This window comes from Crinia signifera, chromosome 4, assembly GCF_055691185.1.
Source record: "Crinia signifera chromosome 4, ASM5569118v1, whole genome shotgun sequence".
Classification (NCBI taxonomy): Eukaryota; Metazoa; Chordata; class Amphibia; order Anura; family Myobatrachidae; genus Crinia; species Crinia signifera.
In genome coordinates this window covers 110,132,259-110,158,850 of record NC_139220.1, presented here as the reverse complement: position 1 = coordinate 110,158,850, position 26,592 = coordinate 110,132,259, and the positions used below count along the sequence as shown (strand labels likewise).

At 43.9% G+C, this 26,592-nt stretch overlaps 1 protein-coding gene across 1 annotated transcript in view; it reads right to left on the bottom strand.

Annotated features, from left to right (window-relative positions):
• ANO4 (anoctamin 4) overlaps window positions 1-26,300 on the bottom strand; it is a 231,490-nt gene extending 205,190 nt beyond the window's left edge. The window contains exons 1-2 of the mRNA XM_083182214.1: window positions 25,685-26,300; window positions 742-822 (exon numbers count right to left, since the gene is read on the bottom strand). Coding sequence (XP_083038340.1) covers window positions 742-822; window positions 25,685-25,913 — 310 coding nt within the window. The 5' untranslated portion in view covers window positions 25,914-26,300. The remainder of the gene's footprint in view (window positions 1-741; window positions 823-25,684) is intronic.
• Between the last annotated feature and the right edge of the window lie 292 nt (window positions 26,301-26,592).

Sequence of the window (26,592 nt, the reverse complement as noted above, 5' to 3'; positions counted from 1 at the left end):
TGTACAAGACAATGATTGCTTGGCCTTCAAATTCAATATCTGAGATAGTACACAAATTTTGTTTCATGTTTTGAAACCTTGTTTTTTGAACAAATAAAATATATTTGTGTGCATTTCATGTGGTAATAAAATATATATGTGTGTATTTTATGTGTTTATACAGCATAAATGCAAGATACTTCAAAATACATCATTTAAATATTAAAATATTCCGAAATACGGAATAATCCGCTATCCAAAATTCTCCTGGTCCCGAGCATTTTGGATACGGGATACTCAACCTGTACCAACAAAACAAATCTGCTACTTCAGTTATCCTGAAAGTGAAGATAGAAGCAGCAGAAGACTGAAATAATATGGAAACCCATGACATTAAAAGGACCAATGGCTGTGAAACAAAGGGAGAATCCTTAAAAGATTGGCCAAAAAATGTGTCACCTAAGGGGTTACTACATAGTAACCAACATGATGACCAAACATGTGGTATGAAAATAAAGCATTCAAACTATACTTAATATTTTAGGGAGATTTTCATATAACACATTGGGGCAGCTGTGTTAAGCCTTGTAAAGTGATAAAGTGGGGATAAAGCAGTGACACAGTGGAAGGTGATAACGCACCAGCCAATCAACTCCTGTAATTTTTCAAACAGAACTGATTGGCTGGTGTATTATCGCCTTATATTTTGTCACTGCTTTATCACTTTACCAGGCTTAATACACCTGCACCATTATTTCTTACCTATGGTGATCTGACTGACACAGCTGTAGTAGCTTGCCCCACTGGAGAGATTATTATAGCTCCCACTGTTCGGATCGGTGTCTGAAAAACATAAAAACTGCAATCAGAAACTAAATGGATAAAGCAGGAAAGTGATTCTGCAATTAGCCCCTCAGTATTGTCCTTTTAGAACAAAACATTATAAGGGAACTTATATATTTCACATGGGTGATCAACAACAGTCAGAAGGTACAGAAGATTGACAGGTTTAAATGGTTGACACGAAAAAAGTTGACAAGTTTTTTTGGTACTCTTTACCTAGAAGGGCGGCCATCGCGGGCATCGCATATACTAAAAAATCGCATGCGATGCGACCGACGCGATGACCGGGATCTCCCATAGGGAACAATGTTAAATGTCCCAATTGACCCGATTTTCCATAGGGAACAATGTTAAATGGCCCACAGAGGCCAAATAGGCACCCTGAAGTGTGAAATGGCCCCCCCAATTGTTAACGCCACCCCACGATCAACATCAACCCGAAGCGTGGCGAGCGCAGCGAGGCCGTGAGGGGTGGCGGTACGCGTCCTACGACCTTTTCATACCCCCACTATCCACGCTTCGGGCTCGGTGGCTCGCTGCGCTTGCCACACTTTCTATTCTCAACTCCACACCGACGTGGATAGTGGGGGTATGAAAAGGTCGTAGGACGCGTACTGCCGCCCCTCGCGGGCTCGCTGCGCTCGCCACGCTTCGGGTTGATCGTGGGGTGGTGTTAACAATTGGGGGGGCCATTTCACACTTCAGGGTGCCTATTTGGCCTCTGTGGGCCATTTAACATTGTTCCCTATGGAAAATCGGGTCAATTGGGACATTTAACATTGTTCCCTATGGAAAATCGGGTCAATTGGGACATTTAACATTGTTCCCTATGGGAAATCGCGGTCATCGCGTTGGTCGCATCGCATGCGATTTTTTTGGTCGCATGCGATGCGACCGACGCGATTTTTTTTTTCCTTACGATGCCAACGATCAACATCGTGGGCGCCCTTTTAGGTAAAGAGTACCATTTTTTTTGTTAATGTTTTCTCATCTTTTCCTTATATTACTATCCATGTATATTAATAATGGTAAGTTGTGGTGAGCATACGAGGACACATTTTTCTAATTTGAGTCATAAATTGGTACAAATACAAAATAACCCCCACACACACAATTGTGTTGACTATGTTTGTGTCGACCATTTTCATATCAACATTTTAACCTGGTCAACCTCATGCACATGTTAACCTTTTATCCCTGTCGACCATTTGTGTGGGTGAGATTTAATCAGATGAGAGATTCAGAAAGTGAGAGATTTGGTAATAAATCTCCAGGGATTTTTTTAAAGCGGCAATCATTTAGGGGAGTATTCAATGCCATGGCGAGCGCATGGCAGCGAATCCTGTTTTTGATTCGCAGTGCGCTCGCCATGATTTTTCACTCCCCTTCACTTCGCTGCCAGACGCCAGCCCACACTATTCAATGGGCGGTATTCAATGTGAATACCCTGCGAGGTGCAGCGAATCCTTTTTAGGATTCGCTGCACATTCGCCACGTTCCGGAGCCAGCGGGCTCCGGTATTCAACGTGTCAGGGGCTCGCTGCCCCTGACAGGCGAATATGAGCTCCTGCGGCGATTGCCGCAGGGAGCCTCAGGACGGTGCCAGGCAGAGAGATGGTAGTCTCTCTGCCTAGCCCAGACCTTTGTGGGGGGTTAGGTGTGCTCCCCGGGTGCCAGGCAGCACAGGCTGCCCCCCCGGGGCTGCCAGCAGGCAAGCGTATATTCACTACACAGGATCGTAATGATCGTGCAGTGAATATATGAATATGTAATGAGCGGCTCCGCTCTGGCGCCACCTGCTGGCTGCTGTGTAAAAAAAAATAAAAAAAAAAAATATTATTTTTAAAATTAAATATATATTCATGTGCTTACAGCACATGAATAAAAATAGCATGCCCCATCTCAGAAGAAAATTCCTGATTTTTTGACACCAAATGTAAAAAACAGAACACTTTATTTTAAAAGTTCACATTCCACTTCACCATAAAAAGATAGCGATTGCTGCTCGGTGAATCATGGTGACCAAAACCTTCAAATGTATTCGCCAACTGGTCATTGAATAGGGTGATTCACCCTTTTAGTCAGAAATTCGCCAAACAGCACAAATTCACCATAAAAACCTGGCGAATCAGGCTCATTGAATACCGCCCAATGCGTCAGGGGCTCGCTGCCCCTGACGGCGAATAGTGTGAAGAGTGACGAATCCCCCTGTGCAGATGCTCCATGCCTGTCTGGAGTCTGCAGGGGGATGGGAGGGACTGGTGTCGCGGCGGGGGAGCGCGCTGATGCAGGCAGGAGCCTCCGCACAGCCTGGGGACAGGTCCAGCAGCAGCAGAGCCTCCGGCTCAAGCAGTCCCAGCGCTGACATCACCGTGCTGTGGCTGCCGGAGTCAGAGGTCTGCTACTGCTGGAGCCGTCCCTGTCAGCTTGTCCCCCGCATATCTCTCCCCCCTCCAGTCCCCTCACCTCCCTCCCCTCACCTCCCTCCCCTCACCTCACCCCCAGCAGAAGCGCTTGCAGGGTGTTGCTGGGGTCGGAGCCGCTGCACTCTCACTGGTCCCGATCATCGGGATCAGTGTGCAGTGAATATATGAATATTAATGAGCGGCTCCGGCTCCCGGCCCCCTGCTGGCGAATGTGTAAAAAAAAAAAAAAAAAAAAATATTGTTTAAAAAAAATATATATATATTAAAAATATATTCATGTGCTGCACGTATATGAATAAAAATAGCATGCCCCTTCATAGGAAAAATATTCTGATTTTTGAACACAAAAAAAAAAATTAAAAACGCTTTAATTTAAAAGATCACATTACAGTTCACCTACAAAAGCTGCCGAATGCTAAACGGAGAATCATGGCGAAAATCAGTGGAGAAAGCAGTCCTCCATTTGAGCATTGAATACACTGTCGGCGAATTCCACTAAAAACCCCATTGAAAATCACAGGCGAATTGTGGAGAATCATTTACGGCGAATCGGCAGACATTCGCTGTTCATTTGTGGCGAATTGCCTCCATTGAATAGGGAGAATTGTTTTTTCTAACAGAAAATTCGCCGTAAACCCAGCGAATTGCCAGATTCACTGAAAAAAAACGGCGAATCTGAGGCATTGAATACTGGCCTTACACTTCAAAATTAAACTGGTTTTGCCGTGTAAATGATTGCCGCTTTAAATAAACTGGAGATTTCTTGCCAAATCTCTCACTTTCTGAATCTCTCATCATATTCTCATCCTATAGCTTTACATCCACTTCACATACACACACAGAAAAAAAAATAATAATAATTTTACTGTAGCATACTTGTAGTAAGATCTCCATTGCCCATTAACTATTAAAGTCCGGTGGAGGCCGGGGATGGTCGCATGCACGTGGAGCTCCGATCCCCCATCAACAAAATTCCACCATCCCCATCCTCCAGAGCAGCGTTCCACGGTGGTGGAGGAGGTGAGGGAGAAGGCAAAGGCAGCGCTGCGGCCCCCCCGGCCGCGAGGGCTGAGAGCCCCTTATGCAGGACGCCCCCCCCCCCCGGAAGAGGAAAGGAGAAGGAAGGATCCGCCGCAGCGCAACCAGGCCAGAGGCAGACAGCACGGCGGTCCCTGGCAGCGAGTGCTGAGAGCCCCAAAGCAGGATGGCTGGAAGCAGGATGGCTGGAAGCAGGCAGTGCGGCGCCCCCTAGCAGCACCATCTGCCTGGGGGGAAAGATAGCCGGCTCCTTCTCCCCATGGACGGGAGTGCCGAGGAGGTTCAGGCAAAGGAAGCAGGGATTTCCAGCCTGTAGGCCCCCCGGCAGACTGTACCAGCTCCGGGTGTAACCTCAAAGAGAGAAGGTATGGCTACACCACCTCGACCTGACCTCATGGACCCCTACCCCCCCCCCCCCATGACTCTCCTCCGGCCTCACTGACTCACTATCTCCACCCCCCACCCCATCCCATCACCCGCTCTGGCCTGTTGAGGTCTACTGCTGCTGTGAGCAGCAAGATGGTGCTACAAATGGCTGCCTATTTGTACCGCCGTGCACTTGTACCGCCGTGTCTCCCCAGTCTTCTGCACTGCACAGCAATGTATATCTGTAGTGTCCCTGCTGTATTGTTACCTACCTGGCTGTTGCGGCGACCAGTGGCGCTGCTGATGGCTGCCTAGGCACTGTGCAGCTCAGCGAATATATGTTCCCTGCGTCTATAACCCCCCAGGGTACATCTAGCCTATACCTGTATGTGTTATGTAAATCTGTACTGTCACTGTTTAACTGTACCTAACTGGCTGTTGCACAACAATCCAAACCAAATTCCTAGTATACACAAGTATACCTGGCCAATAAAGCTGATTCTGATTCTGAAATAAAATGGTGACTAGCGCAACCAGTGATCCAACTGCTTGCTTATATGAAATTGTGCAGGCTATTCATTCCTGATCGCTCCGCTGTGAATTTGCAGGATTGGTGATAATGGAACAACTGGGCATGTGTGCGGCTCTCAGAGCGCATGCGCAAAGCCATCCTGTGATGAAATCCTGCTACTTTTTTTTATCACTGGACATACGCAAGTTTATTGACAAGAAGCCAGCGTTTCCTGGGTGTGGTAAAAAGCCGTTTTCAGGGAGAGAAAAAATACAGGTGTACGCAGATTACAGATAAGGTGTGCGACTTCAGCTCTGATTGTGAGCGGCTTGCCTATGGATTTGCTGCTAATCGCAGGGCTGCCATATTTTCACAAACTTTTTGCAAGCCTTGCACAGTAATATGCAGGCTCACACAGGGCAGGATTTCACTTTGGCTTGACGGTGATTACCTGATCGCAGGGCTCTGCAAATTAGTAGGCCAGCGTTCAGGTCTGAGTAACCGATACAGTCCAGGCTTCGATAAATAAATAAATCCTCCTGATTACTTTGCCTCTTAAGGCCCATACACACACTGGGGGGTTATTCTGGTTAATTCGCAAGGCTGCGAATTAACGAGTCCACTAAACCCCACCTTGCGAATGGTGGCCCGACCGCCACCCATTTGCAAGGGCGATTCGCTTGCAGGGCCTTTGAGTGGCTGTTACACAGTAACATCCATTGGCAGCCTTGGGGGATCCTCCCACATCATTCGATGTTCGGCGACCATGGAATGATGGCGAATGTGCACGCATATACAAGAGACTCTCAATATATGTGTAGACGCTTGGGAGGAAGTGGGCGAGCAGCTGACATCCTGTGAAGTCAGCTGCCCGCCCCCCGTCCCAAGTCATCGGCCCATTAGCATGAGAGTGCCCAGCATTCTCATGGGAATGCCCATGAAACACCAGGCATTCCCATATGAAAATGGGCCATCCTGCCACCCCACGCCTCTGTCTGAACCCCGCCTGCACACTTGGGTGCGTGTGCCCGGCAAATGCACATGCGCAAAAAATAACCCTGCTCATGCGCATAAGCAACCATCGATGCCCTTGCAAAGACCAGTATGAGGACCACTAGGTGACCTTGAGCTGAAAGCCGATCAGTTTACTCGCCCGAGCTGCTTTCAGCTGTAAAGCCACCCTGTGTGTATACGGGGCAGCGCTGAGCACTGATGCACGCTCCTGCATCATCGGTGTCCATCATTACCAGCAGATAAGTGGCGGAGTGGACGGCTTTTCAAATTGTCCTGCCATGGAAAGTCCTCCACCCAGGGGAAAAAACGCTAAAACGGGTGAAAAGTCCTCAGTATGTATGTATGAGTGTTTTTCAGCGCAGCGATTTTCCCCATCATCTTTATCCATACGCGCTGGGCAAAAACGCCTAGTGTGTATGGTCCTTTAATCTATGAGAGCATAGCACAGTCAGACAATGACGATGAATCAATAAATAATATAGAACAAAGTGTTCTGCACAGTTCCTCTGTGGTCTTGTCAGCAAATGTGTTTTTGAGCATCAAGGGCTCAATTGTTGATGACACTACAGGAGCCTTATTCACCAAGTAACATCTTAAAATAGAGTGCCCTTAATAAAGATAGATACAGTGTTTATTGAATCAATACCATACAAGAATTGTCTCACTCGTCTGTCTCCAGTGACAGTATAATGATCTCACTGTGTATATTTTTTATCAATACTTTCCAATTTTCTAAGCAATAGATGTAAAACTGAAAATCATTTAGCTGTATAATAAGGTGAGGAAACAGATCTTTAAGATCATTTCCAATATACTAATGTGCAAACTATAAATAATTGAACATTCATATTTGAACATGTTGCTTATTTCACATGCAGTGGTAGCTATTTAAGAATCTCATAAAGCAAATGAAGTGAGAGGTGAAAAATATACTGTAAACACTAAATCAAAAAACATAAAAAAAAACCATAATCATATATATATATATATATATATATATATATATATATATATATATTTTTTTTATTTCTAGAAGGTGATTTTTGGTGATGATCCCTTTTTCTCTTCAAATTTAACCAAAATCGATAAATGAGGTACCATTTTAAAGATAAAACTTCTCTGCTTCTGAATAACTGTTAATTTGGAATTGCACATTATATTGTTTGTTTAAAAATGTAAGTTAAAAATGGACTTTTGGCCCTAGAATTATTTGCTTGGAGGTGTCGATACGGAACACTCAATGGGGCCTACACACGTAGCGATTAAAGGTTCCCGTACACGGTGCGATGATCGCACCCATTATTGGCTGGATCGCATCACAATGCATACGTTTTGTGTGCAATTTGCATGCGATCAGAAGGCAGTACAAAAAGTATGTGCATCACATACTTTTTGTAATGTGCAATGAGATGCCCGCGGGAGCGCGATGCAAACGCACCGTGTATGGGCACCTTTAGGGGCATTTTCTAAGCGATCTCACTAGATTGCTCTGAAAATGACCCTACGACGCTATGTGTGTAGGGGCCATAGCGATAGCAATGCGCATCCCCTGTTGGATATTAATGGGTCAGGGCCAGTGTTCTCACCGGAGAACACTGGCCCTGACAAATCGTTCAGCACACATTGCTGACACATCGCTGTGTGCTGAGCGATCTATCCGGGTGATCTAACATTGCTCAGGACGCTTCAGCATTTCCCTGTGTGTAGGCCGCTTAAGATGATCATTTAGCGCTCGGCTACTCAAATGACTACAAATGAACCAGTTCTTATTTCATCCTACTATAAACCACCAACCTTGCTATAAAATTAATTGTATTTTATTTGCATGCACAATTTTGCAAGTCCACCTGGTAAGTGTTATAAAACAGATGCATATCTCACTCATGGAAGCAAAAAACAGTTTGGTGTTATCTGGTAAAATACTGCAACTACAGTTGGGTACTCACCATATGATTCGCTGCTCTGCCAATATCGTTAACAATATCGTCAATGTTGCCAGATGAACGATCCAATGCACACACAATGAACGATATCGTTTATGATATCATTCAGAGACGTCACCTGGACCCCCGGTGAACACGCAGTTATTGATGATATACATTAAATGCATGTTCAGATGACATTGGGGTCATTAACCCCTTCCTGACAGAGCCAGTTTTTGCGTTCCTGACAGAGCCCTTTTTTTCAAATCTGACATGTATCACTTAAGTGGGGATAACTTTTTTTTGCTTTTACTTATCCCAGTGATTTTGAGATTTTTTTTTCGTGACACATTGTACTTCAAGTTAGTGGTAAATTTTCGTCGATACAGTCTGTGTTTTTTTGTGAAAAATACCAAAATGTCGGAAAAAAATGGAAAATTTAGCAATTTGCAAAATGTTAAATTTTCTGCTTGTGAGACAAATAATCATACCACTCAAAATAGTTAATAACTAACATAGACCATATGTCTACTTTATGTTTCCATCATTATTTCAACTTCCTTTTAATTTTTTTGGACACTAGGAGGCTTACAATATGAATAGCAAATTTTCAAATTTTCAAGAAAATTTCAAACACTGATTTTTTTAGGGACCAGTTCAGTTCTGATGTGACTTTGAGGGACTTGTATGTGAGACACCCCCATAAATGATGCCATTTCAAAAACTGCACCCCTCACAGTATTCAAAACAGCATTTTGGAAGTTTGTTAGCCCTTTAGGTGTTTCACAGGAATTAAAACAAAGTGTAGGTGAAATTTCAAAATTTCATTTTTTTTGCAGATTTGCAATTTTAATACATTTTTCTAAGGAACACAGTACATTTTACTAGAGAAATGTGACTAAAAATTGATTCCCCCAATTCTTTTGTTTTCATAAATATCCTATATGTGGCCCTAGTGTGCACGTTGACCAAACCACAGGCTTCATAATAGAAGGAGCACCTGCTTGATTTTGGAGCCTCCTTTTTATGAGATTATTTTTTAGGCACCATGTAGGTTTCTAGGCACCATAAGATGCTAAAATTTAGGAACCCCCCCACAAGTGACCCCATTTTGCAAACTACACCCCTCAGGGAATTCATCTAGGGGTATAGTGTACATTTCAAACACCCAGGGGTTTCACCAATTGTGGTACAACTGGGCAGTGAAAATGAAAAATTAAATTTTTTACACAAAAATGCAGTTCTGGCTCAAAATTTTTCATTTTCAGAAGGTATGAAGGAGAAAAAGCACCCCAAAATCTGTGCCCCAATTTCTCCCGAGTACGGCAATGCCTCACTTGTGACCAAAAAATACCATTTGGGTGCATGGCAGGACTCAGAAAGGAAGGAGTGATTTTTGGATTTTGCAGCTCAGATTCTGGTGGAATGTTGGTGGGTGCTATGTTGCATTAGCAAGACCCCCCAAGCACCAATACAGTGGAACCCCCCCACAAGTGACCCCATTTTGCAAACTACACCCCTCAGGGAATTCATCTAGGGGTATAGTGTACATTTCAAACCCCCAGGGGTTTCACCAATTTTGATACAACTGGGCAGTGAAAATGAAAAATTACATTTTTTTACACAAAAATGCAGTTCTGGCTCAAAATTTTTCATTTTCAGAAGGTATGAAGGAGAAAAAGCACCCCAAAATCTGTGCCCCAATTTCTCCCGAGTACGGCAATGCCTCACATGTGACCAAAAAATACCATTTGGGTGCATGGCAGGACTCAGAAGGGAAGGAGTGATTTTTGGATTTTGCAGCTCAGATTCTGGTGGAATTTTGGTGGGTGCTATGTCGCATTAGCAAGACCCCCCAAGCACCAATACAGTGGAACCCCCCCACAAGTGACCCCATTTTGCAAACTACACCCCTCAGGGAATTCATCTAGGGGTATAGTGTACATTTCAAACCCCCAGGGGTTTCACCAATTTTGATACAACTGGGCTGTGCAAATGCAAAATTACATTTTTTACACAAAAATGCAGTTCTGGCTCAAAATTTTTCATTTTCACAAGGAATGAAGGAGACAAAGCACCCCAAAATCTGTGCCCCAATTTCTCCCGAGTACGGCAATGCCTCACATGTGACCAAAAAATACCATTTGGGTGCATGGCAGGACTCAGAAGGGAAGGAGTGATTTTTGGATTTTGCAGCTCAGATTCTGGTGGAATTTTGGTGGGTGCTATGTCGCATTAGCAAGACCCCCCAAGCACCAATACAGTGGAACCCCCCCACAAGTGACCCCATTTTGCAAACTACACCCCTCAGGGAATTCATCTAGGGGTATAGTGTACATTTCAAACCCCCAGGGGTTTCACCAATTTTGATACAACTGGGCAGTGAAAATGAAAAATTACATTTTTTTACACAAAAATGCAGTTCTGGCTCAAAATTTTTCATTTTCAGAAGGTATGAAGGAGAAAAAGCACCCCAAAATCTGTGCCCCAATTTCTCCCGAGTACGGCAATGCCTCACATGTGACCAAAAAATACCATTTGGGTGCATGGCAGGACTCAGAAGGGAAGGAGTGATTTTTGGATTTTGCAGCTCAGATTCTGGTGGAATTTTGGTGGGTGCTATGTCGCATTAGCAAGACCCCCCAAGCACCAATACAGTGGAACCCCCCCACAAGTGACCCCATTTTGCAAACTACACCCCTCAGGGAATTCATCTAGGGGTATAGTGTACATTTCAAACCCCCAGGGGTTTCACCAATTTTGATACAACTGGGCTGTGCAAATGCAAAATTACATTTTTTACACAAAAATGCAGTTCTGGCTCAAAATTTTTCATTTTCACAAGGAATGAAGGAGACAAAGCACCCCAAAATCTATGCCCCAATTTCTCCCGAGTACGGCAATGCCTCACATGTGACCAAAAAATACCATTTGGGTGCATGGCAGGACTCAGAAGGGAAGGAGTGATTTTTGGATTTTGCAGCTCAGATTCTGGTGGAATTTTGGTGGGTGCTATGTCGCATTAGCAAGACCCCCCAAGCACCAATACAGTGGAACCCCCCCACAAGTGACCCCATTTTGCAAACTACACCCCTCAGGGAATTCATCTAGGGGTATAGTGTACATTTCAAACCCCCAGGGGTTTCACCAATTTTGATACAACTGGGCAGTGAAAATGAAAAATTACATTTTTTTACACAAAAATGCAGTTCTGGCTCAAAATTTTTCATTTTCAGAAGGTATGAAGGAGAAAAAGCACCCCAAAATCTGTGCCCCAATTTCTCCCGAGTACGGCAATGCCTCACATGTGACCAAAAAATACCATTTGGGTGCATGGCAGGACTCAGAAGGGAAGGAGTGATTTTTGGATTTTGCAGCTCAGATTCTGGTGGAATTTTGGTGGGTGCTATGTCGCATTAGCAATACCCCCCAAGCACCAATACAGTGGAACCCCCCCACAAGTCACCCCATTTTGCAAACTACACCCCTCAGGGAATTCATCTAGGGGTATAGTGTACATTTCAAACCCCCAGGGGTTTCACCAATTTTGATACAACTGGGCAGTGAAAATGAAAAATTACATTTTTTTTACACAAAAATGCAGTTCTGGCTCAAAATTTTTCATTTTCAGAAGGTATGAAGGAGAAAAAGCACCCCAAAATCTGTGCCCCAATTTCTCCCGAGTACGGCAATGCCTCATGTGTGACCAAAAAGTGGCAGGACTCAGAAGGGAAGGAGTGATATTTGGATTTTGCAGCACAAATTCTGGTGGAATGTTGGTGGGTGCTATGTCGCATTAGCAAGACCCCCAAAGCACCCATACAGTGGAACCACCCCACAAGTGACCCCATTTTGCAAACTACACCCCTCAGGGAATTCATCTAGGGGTATAGTGTACATTTCAAACCCCCAGGGGTTTCACCAATTTTGATACAACTGGGCAGTGAAAATGAAAAATTACATTTTTTTACACAAAAATGCAGTTTTTGGCTCAAAATTTTTCATTTTCAGAAGGTATGAAGGAGAAAAAGCACCCCAAAATCTGTGCCCCAATTTCTCCCGAGTACGGCAATGCCTCACATGTGACCAAAAAATACCATTTGGGTGCATGGCAGGACTCAGAAGGGAAGGAGTGATTTTTGGATTTTGCAGCTCAGATTCTGGTGGAATTTTGGTGGGTGCTATGTCGCATTAGCAAGACCCCCCAAGCACCAATACAGTGGAACCCCCCCACAAGTGACCCCATTTTGCAAACTACACCCCTCAGGGAATTCATCTAGGGGTATAGTGTACATTTCAAACCCCCAGGGGTTTCACCAATTTTGATACAACTGGGCAGTGAAAATGAAAAATTACATTTTTTTTACACAAAAATGCAGTTCTGGCTCAAAATTTTTCATTTTCAGAAGGTATGAAGGAGAAAAAGCACCCCAAAATCTGTGCCCCAATTTCTCCCGAGTACAGCAATGCCTCATGTGTGACCAAAAAGTGGCAGGACTCAGAAGGGAAGGAGTGATATTTGGATTTTGCAGCACAAATTCTGGTGGAATGTTGGTGGGTGCTATGTCGCATTAGCAAGACCCCCAAAGCACCCATACAGTGGAACCACCCCACAAGTGACCCCATTTTGCAAACTACACCCCTCAGGGAATTCATCTAGGGGTATAGTGTACATTTCAAACCCCCAGGGGTTTCACCAATTTTGATACAACTGGGCAGTGAAAATGAAAAATTACATTTTTTTACACAAAAATGCAGTTTTTGGCTCAAAATTTTTCATTTTCAGAAGGTATGAAGGAGAAAAAGCACCCCAAAATCTGTGCCCCAATTTCTCCCGAGTACGGCAATGCCTCACATGTGACCAAAAAATACCATTTGGGTGCATGGCAGGACTCAGAAGGGAAGGAGTGATTTTTGGATTTTGCAGCTCAGATTCTGGTGGAATTTTGGTGGGTGCTATGTCGCATTAGCAAGACCCCCCAAGCACCAATACAGTGGAACCCCCCCACAAGTGACCCCATTTTGCAAACTACACCCCTCAGGGAATTCATCTAGGGGTATAGTGTACATTTCAAACCCCCAGGGGTTTCACCAATTTTGATACAACTGGGCAGTGAAAATGAAAAATTACATTTTTTTTACACAAAAATGCAGTTCTGGCTCAAAATTTTTCATTTTCAGAAGGTATGAAGGAGAAAAAGCACCCCAAAATCTGTGCCCCAATTTCTCCCGAGTACAGCAATGCCTCATGTGTGACCAAAAAGTGGCAGGACTCAGAAGGGAAGGAGTGATATTTGGATTTTGCAGCACAAATTCTGGTGGAATGTTGGTGGGTGCTATGTCGCATTAGCAAGACCCCCAAAGCACCAATACAGTGGAACCACCCCACAAGTGACCCCATTTTGCAAACTACACCCCTCAGGGAATTCATCTAGGGGTATAGTGTACATTTCAAACCCCCAGGGGTTTCACCAATTTTGATACAACTGGGCAGTGAAAATGAAAAATTACATTTTTTTACACAAAAATGCAGTTCTGGCTCAAAATTTTTCATTTTCAGAAGGTATGAAGGAGAAAAAGCACCCCAAAATCTGTGCCCCAATTTCTCCCGAGTACGGCAATGCCTCATGTGTGACCAAAAAGTGGCAGGACTCAGAAGGGAAGGAGTGATATTTGGATTTTGCAGCACAAATTCTGGTGGAATGTTGGTGGGTGCTATGTCGCATTAGCAAGACCCCCAAAGCACCAATACAGTGGAACCCCCCACAAGTGACCCCATTTTGCAAACTACACCCCTCAGGGAATTCATCTAGGGGTATAGTGTACATTTCAAACCCCCAGGGGTTTCACCAATTGTGGTACAACTGGGCAGTGAAAATGAAAAATTACATTTTTTTACACAAAAATGCAGTTCTGGCTCAAAATTTTTCATTTTCAGAATGTATGAAGGAGAAAAAGCACCCCAAAATCTGTGCCCCAATTTCTCCCGAGTATGGCAATGCCTCATATGTGACCAAAAAATACCAGTTGGGTGCATGGCAGGACTCAGAAGGGAAGGAGTGATTTTTGGATTTTGCAGCTCAGATTCTGGTGGAATGTTGGTGGGTGCTATGTGGCATTAGCAAGACCCCCGAAGCACGGTGAAATGATGAACCTAATAATCCATAGATGTGTGGTATATTTTAAAACACTCCTTTATACATAGGCCGGGTTTGTCGGGGCAAGTTTCACAGTGGAAAATAGTTTCCTTTCTTATTCCCTTTTTATAGCAAACTTTGCACCTTTTATGTGTCCTGCCCTTTCTTGCAGAGGAGGGGATTTCGTTCGAAAAATGCTGCCCTGGTACAATACGGGGGCCAGTACTAGAAGTACTGGGGCCCTCTGCCTGCTGGTTCCCAAATATTAGGCCCTTTATGACTTCCTCTTGAAAGTGCATAAATGTCCCCCTCTGGCCGGTAGAACGGAATAGCACGTAAGCGTTATACAGTGCCATCTGGATGATATACACGGCCAGCTTCTTGTACCAGATTTTTGTTTTCCGCAGGGCACTGTACGGCTTCAGTACCTGATCTGAAAGATCCACTCCGCCCATGTACCTATTGTAATCCAGGATACAATTAGGTTTTGAGGTGTGGGTACTGGTACATCCCTCTTGTCCTTATATTTGACCAACAACATATTTTCGGTGCATATTCCCCTGCTTTCACCCCTTCTCATTACTTGGGCAATGTGCGTTTTTGGGAGGCCTCTTTGGTTCTTGCGCACAGTACCGCAAGCTGCTGTACCTCTTGAACCAAGGGCCTTAAACAGGGGGATGCTAGTGTAAAAGTTATCCACATAGAGGTGATAACCTTTATCCAGGAAGGGGTGCACTAAATCCCAGACAATTTTTCCACTAACACCTACGAGGGAGGGGGGGCATTCTGGCGGTTCAATTCTTGAATCCTTCCCTTCATATACCCTAAACCTGTGAGTGTACCCTGAGGTGCTTTCACACAGCTTATACATTTTTATGCCATACCTTGCCCTCTTACTGGGAAGATACTGGCGGAATTTAACCCTTCCTTTAAAATGTATAAGGGACTCGTCTATGCAAATGAATTTATCTGGGATGTACATCTCTTCAAATTTGGCACTGAAATGATCAATGACCGGCCTGACTTTGAATAGCCGGTCAAAGGTGGGATCATCTCTGGGTGGGCACTGTGCATTATCGTTGTAATGCAAAAATTTAAGGATCGTCTCAAATCGAGCCCGGGGCATGGCCATACGGTAAAATGGGGTGCTGTACAGAACATCTGTACTCCAATATTGCCTAATTTCTGGCTTTTTTACTATGCCCATATGAAACACCAGACCCCAAAACGTCATCATCTCTACTGCATCTACAGGGGTCCACCTAGCAAATGATGACGTGGGGTTTTGAGCAATAAACTGCTGGGCATATAAATTAGTTTGGTCCACCATTAAATTTATAAAATCATCAGAGAAAAATCATTTGAAAAAGTCAATTTCTCTGAGACCTGTGGAATCAAATTGGATTCCTGGCATGGCCAAAAACTCAGGAACCTGGGGCTCAAAATTGTCTGGTGGTGGGGTCCATACGAGATCAATTATTGGGGGGGGGGTCTCAGCTGCTCTACGGGGGCATCTTTGAGGGGGTCCCTCATCACCAGAGGAGGAAGAGGAGCTTAAGATGAATCCTTCAAATTCCCCGCTTGCATCACTGGCTGTGTCAGAGTCAGAGGCAAGCATGGCATATGCCTCCTCCGCTGAATACATTCTTCTGGATGACTGGGATGACATTTGGGATGACATTTGGGATGCCATTTTTATTTTTGTGTTACTGGTAGTGAAATGTTTCAACACGTGTATAGTGTAGGGGGGGGGGGGGGGGTACAAACTTTATTTCAACCCGGGGGGTATGTAGTGTGTAGTGTGTATGTAGTGCAGAAAAAAAAAAATACTTTATACAAAAAAAAAAAAATTGAAGGGGTTAAAAAAAAAAATTGAAGGGGTTAAAAAAAAAAAATTGAAGGGGTTAAAAAAAAAAAAAGGTCCTGCGCCAAAAATTGAGCACAGATGTTGGTCAGTAACGTCCGTCACTGAACAGCGCTCAAAGGCAACAGGAATTTGATCAAAAAAAAAAAAAAATAGATCAACCCTGTGCCGAAAAAGCTGATCAGTGATGTACGTCACTGATCAGCGCACAGTGGCCACAGGACACCCACAAAATCACAGTGTGTGTAAAAAAAAAATTAAAAAAAGACCCCACAGCACCCACAAAAAAAAAAAAGGTGATCAGTGATGCGACACTGATTACCAGTGAGGGGCAGCAGGTGCACAACCTTTGGTGCAACTGACAGTGCAACTGGCAGCAACTGACAGGTATATATAAAAAAAAAAAAACCTCTGCACCCCCAAAAAGTTGCTGATCACCTCAGATATAGTGATCAGCACAAAAGGCGGGGGCAGCAGACACAAAATTTAGCACTCTCTATCACTCTCTGTCACTATCTCTCTCTGGGGTGAATTTATGAAGCTTGGAGAAGTGTTATCTATCCCCATAAAGAACGTTATGAGCAAGGTGATAATGGTTCAGCCAATCAGCTACAATATGTAAATTGACAGGTAAGAGCTGATTGGCTGAACCATTATCACCTTGCTCATAACGTTCTTTATGGGGACAGATAACACTTCTCCAAGCTTCATAAATTCACCCCTCTATCTCTCTATCTCTCACTATCTATCACTCTATGACACTGCAGCAGCAGCACTGACAGTTATATATATGAAAAATAACCCCTGCACCCCCAAAAAGTTGCTGGGGGTGCACAAAAGGGGGGCAGCAGACACAAAATATAGCAGTCTCTATAACTCTCTGTCACTATCTCTCTCTATCTCTCTATCTCTCTATCTCTCACTATCTATCACTCTATGACACTGCAGCAGCAGCACTGACAGGTATATATATATATAAAAAAAAACCTGCGCCCCCAAAAAGTTGCTGATCAGTTAATTTATACTGATCAGCACAAAAGGGGGGGCAGCAGTCAGTTATATAAAAAATATATAGCACAATCTGTCACTATCTCTCTATCTCTCTCTCTCTATCTCTCTCTATCTCTCTCTATCTCTCTATCTATAACTCTATTACACTGCAGCAGCACAAAATATAGCACTCTCTGTCACTAGGCCTCTCTATCTATCTCTATCTCTCTCTCTCTATCTCTCTATCTAATAACTCGCAGCAGCACAACACAGCACAACACAGCACAGGATGTCACAAGAAGAAGCAAGATCCAGGCAGTGATCAGGTAAGTATTTAGCAAGGTTCTGGTCAGTATATGGCGGCAGCTGGGCACGGTGACCGCACTGCACGCAATTCCAGACCGGAATGGCGTCTGCAGTGCAGTCACCGTTAGTTTAAACCCCCCTCCATGGCTGTGATTGGTCCGTCGGTCCGACGAACCAATCACGGCCTTTGGGGGCGGGCGGGGTGAGGTGGGGTGACACCAGTGTCACCCTTACACCCCGCGGTGATTGGTGCTGTACTTTACAGCACCAATCACCTCCGATCCCGTGTCACCGGCGAACGTTATTCGCCGGTGACACAGAAAACGCTGTGAATGGCTGTTCACACTGAACAGCCAATCACAGCGATCGCCGACGGGGGGGCGGCATCGCAGCCCCCCTTGGGCATGCAGGGACATGTCTGCTGTCAGGGACAGCAGACATCGTCCCTCTGTCACTGCGTCTCTAGACGCAGTGACAGTTTGAAGTCATGACGTATATATACGTCATGTGTCGGGAAGTACTTCCCGGCCATGACGTATATATACGTCAAATGTCGGGAAGGGGTTAATAACCTGCAGGAGTGCGCATCGTTAACGATATAGTGGGTACACGATAATATAATTTGCAAATGGTGCATGGTGTGTACCCAGCTTTACACTCTTTGCTAATATGTCATATATTTAAGGCTCTGTCTAATTCAAAAGCAAATTCCCATTTACATGAAAGAAAGTATTTAAAATTTACTCAATATGATTACACTAATAAAATGTATTGAAGGTAAAATAACATTGGTCAATGTAAAAAATAATAGATAACTTCTGATCTTAGGAAACCAGATGGTACTTGTGTAGTTTCACGGCGCCCGATATATCGGATGCGATATCGGACGAATATATATTTAAAGGATAATGTATCCGAATCTCCTTTCCCCCAGCATTATACGGAAAAAGTTGTTTTCTGCATATATTGAACGTATAATGCGCCACACTATGCTGTATATATATAGGATTCCAAGCTGAGTTGGACGGGATTAATAAAAAGGTGATGTTCGTGTAACTTGCAGAGCTGGCCTTATCACTAGATCGGGTACATTTACTACAATTGGAGTTCTATTGAAGTTGGAATGTTGCCCATAGCAACCAATTAGATTTACTTAGCACCTTCTATAAGATATGCTATGGGCAACATCATATCTTCAATAGAACTCCCATCCTAGTAAATGAACCCCATCTAGTGATCATGCCAACTCTGAAAGCTAGGGATCTAGGGGCTGAAACTAGGATTTTGTCACCTGGGGCAAGGCAGTAATTCGCATACCCCCCCGAAGTCCAATTGCCAACATGATTAATGTTAACGCTGATATTATGCTGACATTGTCAGGATGTGTATAATATTGTTTTAACTTGAATCTAACTTTAAGCATAACCCTAGCTGAAGCCTAATGCTAACCCTAATCTAACCATAGCCCAGCAGAAAATTCTATTGCCCTTTACAACGGTTGACAGCGATAGAACAAACTGGGTAACAGACAGACAGACATTAAGGTAGGAGGGCCCTGCTGCAAACTTACAATCTATAGGGTCATGCGTTCATTTCCCTCCTACCTTGTGAGATATACGGTAAAGTAAACAGATTGCATTTTCTTCCAAGTCTACATGAGCCCCATACAGCTGCCAAGCTGTAAACCAACCAGCCCTGTTCTAGCCACACACCTCCTATTCTCTACCCCCTCCACCGACTGCCTATAAGATGGCGAAGCATCTTCAAGATTAAGGGCAGATTCTCTAAGCTTCAAAAGTGATAAAATAAAGAGTGATAAAAAGCCAGCCAATCTGCTCCTGCCTGACATTTTTCATACACAGCTTGTGATATAACATGTAGGAGCTGATTGGCTGGCTGTTTATCACTCTCCATTTTATCACTTTTGAAGGTTAGTACATCTGGCCCAAAGTGTTTGAGTTTCAAAGCCCTACATGAACAAGGCCCAAGCAACCTGACGCAGCTTCTGATTCCATACTGTCCCAGCTGAGTACTGCAATATGTAGATGAAGGACTTTTAGCAGTATCTAGAATCTCCCGTAATTCATCTGGGGGTCGGGTCTTTTAACCATGCGGCTCTTACACAGTTCGAGAGACCCACCACTCTAGAATCCTTCAAAAACACACTCAAGTCTTTCCTGTTAACTCAATCATTTCTGTAATTCCAGTAAGTATAGTTTATGAAAAGCTTTTCTGTACTTCATTGTTCCTGTACTGTATTACATTTATTCTATCTGTTAAGTGCTTTGAGTCCTATTGGAGAAAGAGCGCTATATAAATTAAATTATTATTATGCTTAAATATCTATTTAAATGCTCATATTTCTGATGGTTCAGTGTATTCAGAATATGGGGGTTTCCAAACGTGTCTTCCTAAAATCTCCATTGCCAAGCGTAGCGCACAACAGAGCAGAGCCCAAACCCCCAAAGTATCTCTTAGCAGTGTTCAGACTAATCCTGCAGGACTCAGAGTGAGATGTATAAGTGCTGATGTAAAATGTTGGCTTCTGCGCCCAATTCCCCAGGCAGGGACAGATCATATTAATGATTACATTTCCAAGCACAAACTTAGCATTGCCAAGGATGAAGAGGAGGAAGGAGACTAAGTGCATGGAGGTGCGCAAATACTCCCTTTGCCTCTGAGTGTAACCTAGAAAAGGCCTGAGCCCAAGTGATCGTCATGATAGATAAGCAAATCATTTGGGACTATCTAAAATGACAAGTGAATAGCTTAATTATGTACAGAATGGAAATCTGTATAATAGTACAGCATCTGCACCTTGAAATGGTGCCGACAAAGCTCTTATAAACGCTACTTAGTACACACTGTAAAAAAAACATACATGCCTTCAATACAAATAAATCTTGTTTTCAATCTTTCGCCCATCCATCTGATCACCATTTGTGGAAGTCAGGTGTGATTTCTTAACCCTTTGTGTGCCAACGTTGTAAGTATGTTACCATTAGCTGCTAATTCGTCCATTAAATCTCTGCATTTCTTAGGTAGGTATACATTATGCAATAATTGAGATGAAGAACTGCACACTCAGGTAATTGCATATTGTGTGCACAGCACCCAGAAATGATTATTCTTTAAAGAACCTTTAAGGCCCATACACACTGGGCGATTTTGAGCTGAAAGCAGCTCAGTTTTCTCATTTGAGCTGCTTTCAGTCTAAAAGCAGCCCAGTGTGTATGGAACAGCAGTAAGCAGTGAGTGCCGATGCTCGCTCCCGCATCATCGCCGGTCACCGACGTTCATCCACTGGGGTTTTGTGAGGAAATTATTGAAAGGGCTGTTGTTCAATGATTATTGAAGGGGGGACACTATAGGGGAAATTTACTAAGAATACGAACACGAAAATTCATATTTGTATTCTTAATACGAATGCATACGACTGGCATTTCCGTCGCATGGCATTTACGAATTCGTATTCGGAAAAATTACGAATAAGTCGTATTTGACTGATTCCTATTTTCCTATGGCGTATGGATTTGTATTTTCTCCACTAGGTGCCTAGCGGCCAATGGGGAGCCACTAGGCCGCTAGCCGGCCAATAGCAGCATTCGACAGAAGGAGCAGCACGAAGTTCGGCTTGGATCGGGATTTGTTTGTTTGCCAAGTCCCCCTGGATGGGTACATGGACAGAAGCGGACCGATCTACACCCTTGTAAGTATAATTTCCTTGCATGCGGGGGAGGCTTGCTGGGACTCACAGTTCCACAGCAATATACAATAGTTTTTTCTGTTTTTACACCATTTTTCAGCCCGCTGTCCACTGCCCAGGGGCACTGGGGACAGCCCCAGGCTTCAGCCTGGGCAGGTAAATTCTGGAGGTGGGGACCCCTTTATTTGGGGGTCCACACTCCCCCAGGCCCCCTGACCAGGCTGACCGGTCAGGGGATAATGTTTTGCCGCGGGACTTTATATAATAAGTGTCTCCTGCTGGCTGGTTGGGCCTGGTGCTGGTTCTTAAAATACGGGGGACCCCTATTCATTTTGTCCCCCGTATTTTGGGAACCAGGACCGGCCCTTGGGCCTGGTGCTGGTGTTAAAAAATAAGGGGAACCCCAACTTGATTGTTTCCCTGATTTTTTAAAACCAGGATCGGCTCTTTGAGCCTGGGGCTGTTTATAGCCGTGGGGGGGACCCAACGCCATTTTTTTAATTTATTTATTTTTCTATTTTTTTTTACAATAAAGCCTGCACGTATTTGACTGATCCGTGCAGGCTTCTACCAAATACGCCAGGAAAATGAAGTGTATTTTCCCGGTGTATTTGGCCGGCATTTAGCGGCCATTTACCGCTACTTAGCGGCCGTATTTTCAATATGACTGCTTACTAAATTAGGAATCACCATTCTTTTGGTGATTCCTATTCTTATTCTTTCTATGGCGTATACATTAGTATTTGTAAAGACAAATACCAATGTGCCATGAATACGAATTTATGTATTTTCTGGATTGTAAATCCCGAAAATATGAATTAGTAAAAATAGGTGTATTTACGAATTTAGTTTAGTAAATTTCCCCCTATGAGAGGTAGAAATTTGTACCTTGTTGGATGTTGCCCGATTGTTGCTGTTGTGGAGAGGTACCTAGAACTGCTCAAGCTTCAGGATCCCAAAAATGTAAGTCCGCCACTGTCAGTAACTGTGCATAGGAGATCCTCCCATACATCAACATTAGTGAGAAGGGAAGGAATCACATACACAGAAGTGGTTCTCAACCATGACCAGGGCTGGATTAAGCCTTCGGAGGGCCTGGGTCACTTTAGACATACAGTATATGCTAAAATACACATAAAAAGCCTTTTTTCTCCCTCTGTACCTTTCTCTGTAAGATCCCTGACAGGCTCAGCATTGCCTCTGATTAAAAACCCTCCCATAACGAGGCCACTGGTGCTGCTGTCCTCCATGGGTCTGAGAAGCATATCATGAGCTCCACCATGCAGAGCTCAGCACAAGCCTCTCAGCCCCTGAACTCTTGTGCAAAGTCTCATGGGATGCTCAGCACCATTAATCATTGTCACATTAGCAGATAGATGAAGCTGCAGTACTCCCCCCACTCCCAAGGCACAAAACCTTTAGCTAAAAAAAAAAAGCCAACCATAGGGGGCCCTTAGATAGAGAGGGACCCAGGGGTACTGACCCCCGGAGCCCCCCACCCTCTTAATCCAGCCCTGATCATCACTGCTTGTGGTAAAAAATGATAAGTGCTGTTTGGACTTCAAATCTCTTAGGTTGTTAATGGAAAGAAGAAAGAGTAGATAAGGTACTACACTATGGAGGTCAATCCTGCTAAAATCTGGCCACTTGTGATCTCACAGTTCTGCTTGTTGGGGGAAGTCTTTTATCCTTTAAGACAGTGGTTCCCAACCTGGGATACTGTGTACGCTGCAGACTGGTTGAGGGTACTTTAGAATAATATTGGTAATGGCAAAAGAAGAGGAAGAAGTCTAACGATGTTGGAATGTCTTCTTCTGCTGTGAAGATCATCCACGTGACATCACCAGTTACGTCTACAGAGTCCTCAGCATCTCTTTGTGCTTTTGCACGACCAGCAATCCACTTGGAGCTACCCACGCTGTCCCCAGTCATCAGTGTTCTTCTGCGCCACACTGACTCAGATGGAGGAAGCAGCAGAATTAAGCCTACAGGCGTTAGCAGGAACACCGGAGACAGTACACAGCCAGCCTCCATACACAGAGGGACCTGATTCCTGACCGCACACTACTCCTCCGCTACTCCTTAAAGTAAGGACAGGCATTATGATATGCATACTGCTCACTTCTGCTCCACTCATTAGTACTGTGGATATTTCAAATTGAGAGGAGGGATGTACTCATACATGAAAAGCCTAATCAAGGGGTACAAGAGAGAAAAAAGTTTGGAAACCGCTGCTTTAAGATGATGAACATGAGCTTATGTAGCCTCCTGACTGTAAGCCTACTGTATATAAAGGAACAGTGGGGAGCATTTTACATACTATACGGTCTGCGTTGTTATTCCGCATTGCTGACTCACAGTCCTACTGAGTATTTGAGTTCAATTTGTGGCCGAGACAGCATAAATTCACATGAGGTGAATGTGAACTATGCAGACCTGGATTTAGAGCAGCAGCAGGATAATTAGATCCAGTCCAGGTTTCCTACGCTGATATGATCAGGGTTTGGCTGATTAGCAGCACCTGTGGCTGTCTGTTAAATCTTTGTCCAGGGCAGAGGGTAATTGCTCTTGATGGTGGAATGGCCGCCCAGGTGATAGGCTGGTGGTGTGGGCTACGGTAAGGCCATTGGAAGCTCTGAGGAGTTTGGTGAACTGTGCTGCGGACACCTGTAATAATGTTATCTGCTACAAAAAAAGCCTCAGACTGCATCTGTGTACGGTATATTTAATTCAATGGGGTTGATGTATGAAGTGTCGTTATGGGGAGAAGGGGTATCAGCGCACGTTATTTGCACTGATAACACTTTTCCCCTATGTATGGCCATAGCAGGCCAATATGCAGTGCAAATGTATGAATGGTCAGCAGCGCTGACCGTTCGGCCCCCTGTTGCTCTCCAATTCACTAGCTGCAGGGTGGTGAAGCCCTATGTCCACAGCAGGGACAGCACTGTTACTGCTGCTGGCTCGGGCTGCGCTGGAGATCCTGCGAGAGTAGCGAGATTCTGCACATGCCCAGTCCAGCCAGCCAGGGGGGGAGGAGACAGGGTGTTAGTGTAAGCCGAGGCGCTGTCTACTCAAGGGGACATCGCCGGAGGGGGGGGAGTTTGCGCTCCCCCGCTTCGGCGGGCAAGATGTTAATAGCTCTTGACGTGTCCCTTCCTACTTCGCCTCGTTAATGAGTGTAATAAAGTGTTATAATAATCACTGCCATAATACATCTACCTGTTTGCTACAAAATGAACATCTACAAACAAGAATAACCAAGCTAAACTGACGCCAGTATTATTGCACTGAGAAATATTTTACTTGTGAAATCATAATTACATTTTATTTATAAAATGGACAGCGGGTTCACTTGTTGGCAATTAATGTTGGTACACAATGTAATGTTCAGCTTTTATCATTACATTAGTGTTACTAGTACTTCTTTTATATTGAACAAACTTGTATAAGGGCTATATAATATAGTGTTAATATAGTAACGTGTCCATATATGCATATATTTAAATCATTAGCACCAATTCAGTAAGTTACCATCACTATATTATGTTGCGTGTTTTATATTTATTTGTATTATAAACCCAACAATGCACATAAACACTGGAGTAAGGATACCCTACACCCCGTTTTGCTTTTTGACAATTAGAATTCTTGTCCATCCTTATTTCTGACCCCATGCAAGGCACAAAACATTAATATGGGCTGCCAATGTCATAGTCATCCACCCAATGTCAGCGTACGGAGTTCAATAGTGCATTACAGGTAATAAAGACCACAGGTTTCCTGTGACTTTCCTGTGTCAGGGTGATCTCTCGGGAACAAAAGGTGATTTTCCCCCCACACACACACACACACACAGGTTTTCATTCAGTCTAGCAGATGATCCATCAGCTCAAATATGAACAGGTTTAGAAAAGATTATTGTGTTTATTCTAATCCGCTGCATAACGTGCTGGGAAACCATATTTCCCCTAACTTTTCTTAAAAAAAAAAAAAAAAAGATATTTATTTGAAAATGTTACCCTTGCGCACACAAAGCGCTTAGCATACAACACATTCTTTTGCATTTTAATAAAAGTAGGAATAAAATATTCATAAAGTGAACTGCTATAATAAGAAGCTTAAACCTTGCATAAGATGAACATACAATAAGGTACATTAACCAAGGAAATGTTTTCACATATAAAAAGAGAAAAGGGAAGTGCGCAACCAGAACAAATAACACAAACATACAATTCTTTTTTATCCATTTCCACAGTTATTATAGATTACATTAAATTGTGTTTACAGTACAGTAATACAAGCATTACTTATGAAGAGCTTAAACCTAGAGAATGTAGTGTTTAATGCAGTGTAAATGGAAACTGTCACCTTGATTGCTGGTCTCTGTATGACAGGGTTACCTAGGCAGCACAAAGTACAGGGTACATACAACTTTAATACAGTATTATTAGCAGGCTTCCCTTGGTAGGATGATAATAAAACAATCTACTGTATGCTGGAAATGACCTAAAAATAAAGTAATGGAGGCGCTAGGGACTTTGGAGGGTTAATCAGAAAGGAATGAAATAAGAACATGTACCGTATCCAGTGAGAGGAGACCCCCTGCCTCTGCTGCAGGTCCTGGCTGGGCTGGCTGGCATAGACACAGCTGTCTCTGGACGAGAGGAGTTGGAATTAATATCCCCGGCATCACTCAGCGTATTCTTTGTATCGATGGACTTATAGTGCCTGAGCTCCAGAGCCCCCCCAGCAAACTCCTGCAGGGGGCTGCATTTAGCACTCAGCGTTCTCCTGTGCGAGCCCTGCATGGCTGACACATTCTGCCAGACCCACTGGAAGAAGAACTCTCCCAGGTCAGGTGCCCTGGGGTCCAGGACTTCTTGATGGGCGCGATAAGTGATCTTCGTGTACACAGCAGCCTTCTCTGTCCAACTGTTCTCCGCCTGTTACAGTGTGTGTTGTTGCAGAACAAAAGCCCTCAGCACTGGATAAGATTTATTATTGTATTTAATCCAGAGTAATGATCCGTGATCTGCAATCCATGTGTATATTACAGTAGTCACAGGGCCCCTTATTACATGCCACAGCCTAACAATCTAAGATTAGGCTCGCTCATCCCTGCCGGTGAGGAAGGAGAGACACTCCGTTTTGATCCAGGTTGCTGGCACGGAGTTGTCACTCCTGAACGATGCATCAGTGAGTCCCCGGTCTCTCCAGCAGCCGCTGCGTACAGTCCGGAGTTGGGCGTGCAGAAATGGGTGTGTCCCTGGCACGTGGATTCCTCAGCTCTTCTTCTGACCCTGTTGGGGTGGGGAGGATTTACATTAAAACACATCTATTACTAAAAAAACAAGATGCAACTTTTTTATTTTATTTCCTGGCTTTGATTTGGCTATTAAATAGTTTTTATTCTTTTAATATTTCTTTCTTTTTCAGGAATGAAAATGTACTAAAAGTTTTAACTAAACCAGACATTACTTTTCAATG